Here is an 8,408-nt window from a genome sequence, read left to right as displayed (position 1 = left end):
ATGAGCCACCACAGCCACCTCGTAGCTCCTTCCCTACAAGCCGAGAAAGAAGCAGAGACGCAGACGCAGGATGCGTCCAGTGACAGCGTTTGGCGTTTCAAGGGCAGCGACACGGCAGCCAAAGCCTCCAGCGTCACGATGAGAGTCATCGTCTACAAGCTCTTCGATCTCTGCAGCCAGGAAGTCAAAAAGACTCTTTTACCCCTTGCCCACGGTGACCCTTCTGTCTACCCTTGCTTCCGCACCTCCATCGACGTCGAGAACGCCATCGTTGACGTCCTCCGCTCCGGCAAGGGCAACTCTTACGGTCCCGCCGCCGGAATCTTCCCCGCCAGACAGTAATATTCCCTTTTAGTTTACTCGCCAACTTGTTAAGCTTTGATCCACAATTAGTTGACTTTCATTGAATATGTTGTTAATTAGGGCGGTCGCCGATTATGTGAACCCTGACTTGACGAACAAGGTAACGCCTGATGATATATTTATGACCGTCGGATGCAACCAAGGGATCGAAGTGGTGATTCAGTCTCTGGCTCGACCAAACGCTAACATTCTTCTCCCACGGCCTAGTTACCCTCACTACGAGGCTCGTTCCGTCTACAGTGGGCTTGAGGTCCGCAAGTACGATCTTCTTCCCGAGAAAGAATGGGAGATTGATCTCCAAGGCATTGAAGCCATGGCAGATGAGAACACTGTCGCAATGGTTATCATAAACCCTAATAACCCTTGTGGAAATGTCTACTCTCACGATCATCTCAAGAAGGTCTTGGTCTCTCTTATATATGCTTTTTGAATTCGAAAGATTATAGAAATGTTGCTGATGGATTTAGCCTCTTTAGGTGGCGGAGACAGCTAGAAAGCTTGGAATAATGGTGATCACGGACGAGGTTTATAGCCAAACAATATTCGGAGACAACCCTTTTGTTCCAATGGGGAGATTCTCTTCCATAGCTCCGGTTCTCACATTGAGCGGTATTTCGAAAGGGTGGATTGTTCCTGGTTGGAGAATTGGCTGGATCGCTTTGAATGATCCTCAAGGCATTTTCAAGGCCACAGGGGTTTGTTTATTTTTCGAATTATCATCTTCATAATTTGGATCTTTTTGTAGCTTGTGTTACAAGTAACCACTCTGTTTTTGTTTCCCCTTTTGATAGGTAGTTCAATCAATCCAACAGAATCTTGACATAACTCCAGACCCTACCACTATGGTTCAGGTTGCGCTTCCAGAGATCCTCAAGAAATCGAATAAAGAGATGTTTGCAAAAAAGAACTCGATATTGAAACAGAACGTGGAATTGGTCTGTGATAGGCTCAAGGACATTCCTTGTGTGGTCTGCACCAAAAAACCTGAGTCATGCACTTACTTATTGGTACCAAAAACCTCTATCATACTCTTTGATGATTCCTGATCAATTTGAATGATTCTTAACAACAACAACAACAAACACTGCAGACGAAACTGGAGCTTCCGTCGATGGAGGACATAGAAGATGATATGGATTTCTGTATGAAGCTAGCCAAGGAAGAAAACCTTGTCTTACTACCAGGTAACACCTTAAAAATTACAATCAAAAGAGTACATAAAATAAAACTTGAAAATCGAGGATTAGTTTGAATGTGAAAAATTTCTTGATTTTTGTAGGAGTGGCTTTGGGGTTGAAGAACTGGATAAGGATAACGATCGGAGTAGAAGCTCAGATGCTAGAGGATGCACTTGAGAGGCTCAACGGCTTCTGCCAACGCCATATGAAGAAAACAGTGGCTTCTCTTCAAGATCTGAAGCTAAGTGACAATAGTGAAATCTAAACACAACTCATCTATACACAAACCAAATAAAGATGTAACATTTGGTGGAATAATACCATGAGGGTATTCTGAAATCTGAATCATCAATGCTATCATCAACGCCGTTGTTATCAAAACAATCATTCTAGAATTTTTTCCAAGTTGAATCTAATAAAAAAAAACTATTTGCGGTTTTATAATATCAATAATTTTGATTTTCATTATAAATTTACTGAACTATGAAATTTCTAATTAGAATCATCCAACTATCCCTAGATAAATAGCTTCATTCATGAGAATGTGTGGCAAGAAAATAGAAAAGAAAAAAACCCATAAAAAAAAGAGAGAGAAAAACACAAATTTTGGTGCTGTTGAAATACGACAGAACTTGTTAAAGGGAGAAAAAAAAACAAAGTAGTATAAAACAACACAAACTGTAAGGCAAATAAATATGTTCGAACTAACAACATATCTCAGTTGGCTCTAGGAGTAGCCCATGCGACCCTAAGGATGAGATGGTCATAGCCATAACCATTCAGTTTGTTGATTGCTAGCTGTGCGTCTTCTCTGTTCACAAAGTCGACAAAACCAAAGCCTCTGCTCGTTCCGGTCATCTTGTCAAAGGCCACGTAGGCTCGAGCCACAGCACCAAATGTCCCAAACAAATCCATCAGATCCTCTTCACGAGTGTCTTCAGACAAGTTACTCACACGTACAGAGTTCTCGTCGTTCCTCTTCCTCGGGTCTGGAACAGTAATGCTTCCTCTCTTGTTTGGCGGGACATAAGAATCAGCCTTGTGATGATCAGTGCCAGTCCTCGTAGACGCTTCCGCATGATCTGTCGTCGAGGAATGGTTATTCGTAGGGCATCTTGCTGTCCAGTGCTCACCTTTCTTGCCGCAATTCCTGCAGATCATCAGGACCGCACCGGGTTTAACCAACTCTTGAGATGCCTTTGTTTCTTCCGGTTTGGTACCTGCAAGATCAAAAGAAAGAAAGAATGATTATGACCTAAAACTACGAAACAGAGAGGTTACTGGGAAAAGTAAACACAATATATGAAGAAGAGATTTACCGTAAAGAGACTTGGGTCGTTCCAACAAGATGTCTTCCTTTGAAACCGTCGTGAAACCGCCACCACCGGCAACATCATGGACGGCGTCGCCGAACTTAGTCCAGCTGGTACGCCGCTCCACGACCCGTTTATCTCCAGCCTTCCCCTTGCGGACACGTGTAGTGGTGATGACTTTGACCGTTTTGCCCTCGTCGTTGAACCTGTACTCAATCACCTTCTTGATACCATTCTCGTCAGGCCCGATCATCTGCTTCGCCGGAAGCAAGTAATCAAAGTTCTCATCGTCTTCTATTTCTCCCCACATAACCTTGTTTGTTTTCTCCATCGCTGATTAATTAAATATCTCGATTGTAATATAACCTATAAATCAAGTCTCTATATTTATGCGTGAAAAGAAAAATCAAGTCTCTATATTTATATTGAAGTATTGATGCACCGCATATTTCCTTTTCTTGAATGTTTTCCTTTTCAGTTTGAGATTAGAGGTGCTTTATTTTTCCTTTTCTGTTTGAGTTTAGGAATTCTACGTAGTAACGTAGATTATCTTTCGCTTATTTATGTAAAACAGGTGCCTTAAGGGATAAGGACACCATATATTTTTAATTATATAAACTATATATATACTGTACACCCTAATAATGTGACAAATTTAGTAATTAACATTTTTTTTTGTCAGAAAAGTAATTAACAGTCAATCGACAAGATTACGTGAAATATGAAAATTGAAAACTTATTTAACTAGATATATAAGAACTAATAATGAATAATGATTCGTCAAAGTATTACGTGATAATAAGTCAAACAGATTTTAATACATGTGTTTTTTTGCAAATTTTCGGGATTTAAACTATTCACAACCTTTAGCACGACGTCGTGTTGGCATACAACACCACATCCAAACAAACGGGCGTTTGGATTTTTTTTTTTCTTCTATGTATTTTTTTTTACATTAAAGGGTTTATTTGAACTTAATTATCACATTTTCGTTACATCACAATCTCATGAGTGAAGCTAATTATTTATACTTGGAAAAAAATCTTAAAAATACCTCACGTTTATAACTTTTGCTAGAAAAATATCCAAACTATTTCGGCTCCCTTTTAAATACCTAACATTTATATGACTACATCTTTAACACCCAAAGTTTCAAAAATGGTAAGTTTAACTACCGATTTTTAATCATGCTTAAATGTTAAACGGAGATAGTGATACGGCGTTAAGAAGATTAATCACATGGGTTTAATTTATACATGAAAAGACCAAATACCCTTTATTTAGGGTCTTACCCAAAAATCCCAAATTCATGAACGCTAATTCTAATTTTTCCTCTTCAGCTCTTCTCTTCTCTTTTCTCTCTTCTCTCAGCGGTGAATGGAAAACTCAGCGTCGTCAGGTAACTCGTTCAACGATGGATTCACCCAAATGGAGAATCCGAGTTGTCAATGTAAGAAAGTGATGACCTTGTCCAAATCATGGACGGATGAAAACCCAGGAAGAAGGTTTTACAAATGTGATACGCATGGGTTTCTTTGCTGGGCTGACAAAGAAAAACCATTTGGATGGCAGAAGATTAGCTTACTTGAGGCCAGAGATCAGATTAGGCGACATAAAGAACAAATCAAGGAGCTTAACGAGTCTCTCCGCACATTCACTCACCAAAATATGACTGGAGCTGATTCAGCCGTGATGAAGTCGAAGATGTTCGAGAAAATTGAAGAAGAGAAGACAAAACTTGAAAGTGAACTGATGGCCTCAAAAGAGAGGGAAAAGCTTTTACGCCAATTCGTTGTTATATCCTGGGGAGGATTCATTGTGGTCACAGCAATGCTCCTAACAATGGTGAAGAAGTAGATTTGGGTGTCTTTGTTGTCTTGTTGTTTTGGGTGTAGTCATGTCTCAGTCTTCTAGTTGATGTATTGGTTGTTGGCTTGGCTCATTTGTTGTCTTTGTTGTTCTAAACTCTGAATCAATCGAGTTATGTTTTCCTTTTGTTTATTCCTAAACCAAAATGCATAATGCCAATGTCAAAATGTCAAACCAAAATGCATAATGCCAATGCCAAAATGGGAATGTCATTACATAACAGGAGTGTATCAAACTTCAGCAAAAGCCTAACACCAAAAGAAACAACAATGCATAGTGTAGTAGACACCAAAATACAGAACAAAAGCACACACCAAAGCACTAAAACACTAAAATCATTCACGGGTTGTTAAAAGGACCAATAACTTCAGTAGCATTAGATCCCCACACGTCAAAAACCCGACCAGTGTAAGGAGAGATGTAGCATCCATATCCTCTTGGAACTGGTGGTTCACGGCCACGCCCACAGCCATGTCCACGGCCACTTCCACGGCCACGGCCACGTCCACGTCCACGGCCACGTCCAGTTGATGCGGTTGGAGCACTTGATGGCGGCGGATCAACTGATTCTTGTGTGGAAGGCATCGATGGTTGTGTTGAACTCTGACCAGTCCTCCTCCTTTTTGGTGCATTTTGAATGCTCCATGCATCATCCTCCTATTACACAATCACGAAAAACATTCACCATCCCTAAACAATGCCATACAAACCGTCATATAAGTCATAAGGAAGCTCATTATATACCTAAGTCTTTTTAGGCCTTCCCCTTTTCCGTTTAGGACCTATTTCCACATAAGTGGCATTTTTACAAGTTCCTTTGTTATGACCCGTCTGTTTACAGTTGCTGCATGTTACAACCCTTCCTTCCCGAGTAGCTTTCGTCGGATTTGATGATGACTCGTGAGGCTCTTTTATCCGATCATGCTTCTTTGGACGCCCTGGCATTCTCCTTTTATCAGGTACAAGAATGGGAGGTTTGCCTGTTTTTTCCCAGAATCTCTCACCATTAACCGGCCTGATGTTGTCTTTATAAGTGTCATGCCACTTAGAAGTCAGGTAATAATCATCCACATAACTACAAAACAAGGAAAAAGAGTTACAGTTATACACTACAAATCAAGGAAAAGGAGTTAATTAGCTATAAAAAAGGGGAAGAGAAGACTTACTCTTCAGGGTCACGGTTTAGCTCAGAAATGACATGAATCGCATGGCTACATGGTATCCCAGTGATATTCAAAGTGTTACAAGCACAATGCTTGTATAGAAGATTCACCTCGTAGCTACAGTCGTTTTGAACCACCTCGAACAAGTTTTCACTACTATAGAGCACTGTGCAGGTCTCACTGTCAACTCGGTTTTGCTCAAAAATCTCCATTATGTTAGGTGGAAACTTGTTGTCACATTTGCCTGTCATTTCTTTCCTCATGCTTGTACGCTTCATGGCTAGCCTCCTAATCTCTTCAAGCATATTAATCAATGGCAATTTTCGGGCATCTTTGATTGTCCTGTTGAAACTCTCTGAAAGATTGTTGCAGACATCATCACATCTCGCCTGCGGACTGAAAAAAGCCCTGCACCAAGCCTTTGGTTCTGTTTTCAATAAGTCTGCACACGCCACAGGATCAAACTGCTCCAAAGCGGCTTTGTTGTACTCGTAATCACCTAAGGAAGAGCTTTTAGCAATGGCCCAAAAGTAGTTCTCATACTCCACCATCCCATATACTTTCTTCCAATTCGCAAAAATGTGCCTAGCACAATGCTTGTGCTCAGCTTCAGGTAAGAGATCCGCAACCGCATTTATCAACCCTTTCTGCCTGTCAGATATGATACTAAAACCACTTCCCAACCCTAAATCCAACTCTTCCTTCAGCTTGCCCACAAACCAAGCCCATGACTCATTATCCTCAATTCTTACTATAGCCCACGCAAAAAGGACAATCCTATTATCAGCATCTCGTCCTACAGCTGCCAGAATCTCACCTTTGAGTTCCCATTTCATAAAAGCTCCATCAAGACCAATAATTGGTCGACAGTTTCTCTTCCAATTGTTTCGAAGATTAGCAAAACTAATGTAGAATCTGTCAAACACTAGCTTACCATCAGCACGAGGGATGGTCACAATCTCAGTTGAAACATCATTAGACCGCCTTAGCTCGTGCTCATAATCCCACAGTTTTGCAAACTGTTCCTTCTGTGTTTCAATAACCATATCTAGGGCTAACCTTCTAGCTTTCGTACATATCCACTTAGAGACGGATAGATTATACCTGATCATTATCTCGTCCTTGATGTCACTCCATTTTATACCAGGCCTTCGACTAGCTTCGTCCTTAAAGAGCATCGCTATTGTACCCTGCTTCAACATCCTAGCCTTGCTACTCTTCATGTGGTTATGCTTACCTTGGTAAGATTTAACCATCCACAACCCTTTCCCTTTCTCCACCGAGCAGTAGATCCTCCACTTACAACCTTTTCTAGCACATATTGCAGCATACTTGTTCTTATCCCATTTGTTTTGATAGACGTCATAGTTTGTCTTCAAAACATATCTCAACAATTGCTCTTTAAATTCATCACCGCTCTTGAAAGTCTGCAGTAACCAAAAATATGGAGGCCGCTCCTTACTGTAATGCTTCCTTGCAGTCTCTCTTTCAACCCGGTTGAACCCTTCCCACTCGTCATCTGTATCTTCTGCTGGTTCTGGATGTTCAGCATCTCTACACTGTCTCTCGAACTCAGCCTCAGCATCAGCATCTGCGTTTGGTGCACTGTGCTCATCTTCAGGATTGCTCTCATTCTGATCACCATCAGGAGCATTTTCATCTTCTCCAAAGCCATCATTCACCTCACCTAACCCATCATTTTCTCCATCCTCACCTAACTCAGCATTATCCCCATCCTCACCTACACCAGCATTATCTCCATGCTCACCTAACCCAGCATTATCTCCATTTGCCATTTCTGCCATAAAAGACTGAAATCTCTCATCATCGGCTCTTTCTTCTACAACTTCTTCCCCTTGTGCGAAGTCATCTGGGTGTGGAGCTTCAGGAGCTTTATCATCTTCAACATCATCACCATCAGACTCGCCTCCTTCGTCCTCTTTTCTCTGATACACTACAAGAGCTTGACAAACGCTTCCTTCATTCTCAACACTTCCTTCATTCTCTCTTTCCTCATTCTCGATAGGCTGAGGAGGTACAATTTTCTCAGTGTAAACATCCACTTCACCGCCTACACTAGCTTCAGCACACATCTGCATTAACCCAGCATCAGAAGAGAGGTAAAATATAGCCTTCGCTGAGTCTACACTCTCGTGTGGCAGCTTGTACCATATTTGTTCCACAATGACGCCGGCTCCTATGGCTTTTTCGTCGCAATAGTCATCAAAGATGCTCCAAGTCATATAATCTGGGTCGACGACTAACCCCTCCTTCACCGAACCTCCTACGTACACTCGCTTAGAATCCTTGATGTACATAAGCCCTCCATAATGCAAATTGATTTTTATGGTGTCACTGCATCATCGAAAAACAAGCAGATGTCACTCAAAACAACTCAGAACTAATCGAAACACAACACTAATATCAAATGCCCTGAATTTAGATCCTTACCACATCCTTCGAGTCTCGCCGAAGGTCGCCGTGAAGACGAAGATCTCTTCAGATGAGCAATACCGATTCGA

At 41.4% G+C, this 8,408-nt stretch overlaps 3 protein-coding genes across 3 annotated transcripts; 2 read left to right on the top strand and 1 right to left on the bottom strand.

The window, feature by feature from the left end:
• LOC18028886 (probable aminotransferase TAT1) lies at nt 1-1,860 on the top strand. Its single transcript, XM_006412893.2, has 6 exons — nt 1-338; nt 424-763; nt 840-1,058; nt 1,155-1,370; nt 1,454-1,547; nt 1,643-1,860. The coding sequence occupies exons 1-6, from the start codon at nt 1-3 to the stop codon at nt 1,804-1,806; spliced, it is 1,371 nt and encodes a 456-aa protein (XP_006412956.1). The 3' UTR covers nt 1,807-1,860.
• A 398-nt stretch (nt 1,861-2,258) lies between these two features.
• On the bottom strand, nt 2,259-3,185 carry LOC18028687 (eukaryotic translation initiation factor 3 subunit G-A). Its single transcript, XM_024148893.1, has 2 exons — nt 2,867-3,185; nt 2,259-2,764 (listed from the first exon to the last, which is right to left on the bottom strand). Exons 1-2 carry the CDS (start codon nt 3,183-3,185, stop codon nt 2,259-2,261), a joined length of 825 nt encoding a protein of 274 aa, XP_024004661.1.
• Nucleotides 3,186-4,231: 1,046 nt separating this feature from the next.
• Nucleotides 4,232-4,711, top strand: LOC112081880. The gene has a single exon (XM_024148712.1). The coding sequence runs from the start codon at nt 4,232-4,234 to the stop codon at nt 4,709-4,711; it is 480 nt and encodes a 159-aa protein (XP_024004480.1).
• Nucleotides 4,712-8,408: the final 3,697 nt, after the last annotated feature.

Source organism: Eutrema salsugineum, unplaced genomic scaffold, assembly GCF_000478725.1.
Source record: "Eutrema salsugineum unplaced genomic scaffold, Eutsalg1_0 scaffold_1, whole genome shotgun sequence".
Taxonomy (NCBI): Eukaryota; Viridiplantae; Streptophyta; class Magnoliopsida; order Brassicales; family Brassicaceae; genus Eutrema; species Eutrema salsugineum.
The sequence above is the reverse complement of the archived record's forward strand: the minus strand, read 5'-3'. Positions and strand labels throughout refer to the sequence as shown.

What these genes read in the sequence shown, in the direction of transcription:
- LOC18028886 (XM_006412893.2), top strand. Translation starts at nt 1, where the DNA reads ATGAGCCACCACAGCCACCTCGTAGCTCCTTCCCTACAAGCCGAGAAA. An exon ending in CTCACGATCATCTCAAGAAG is followed by an intron (nt 764 to 839) that starts GTCTTGGTCTCT and finishes TAGCCTCTTTAG; the next exon opens with GTGGCGGAGACAGCTAGAAA. An exon ending in AGTCATGCACTTACTTATTG is followed by an intron (nt 1,371 to 1,453) that starts GTACCAAAAACC and finishes CAAACACTGCAG; the next exon opens with ACGAAACTGGAGCTTCCGTC.
- LOC18028687 (XM_024148893.1), bottom strand. Translation starts at nt 3,185, where the DNA reads ATGGAGAAAACAAACAAGGTTATGTGGGGAGAAATAGAAGACGATGAG. An exon ending in GTTGGAACGACCCAAGTCTC is followed by an intron (nt 2,765 to 2,866) that starts TTTACGGTAAAT and finishes CTTTTGATCTTG; the next exon opens with CAGGTACCAAACCGGAAGAA.
- LOC112081880 (XM_024148712.1), top strand. Translation starts at nt 4,232, where the DNA reads ATGGAAAACTCAGCGTCGTCAGGTAACTCGTTCAACGATGGATTCACC.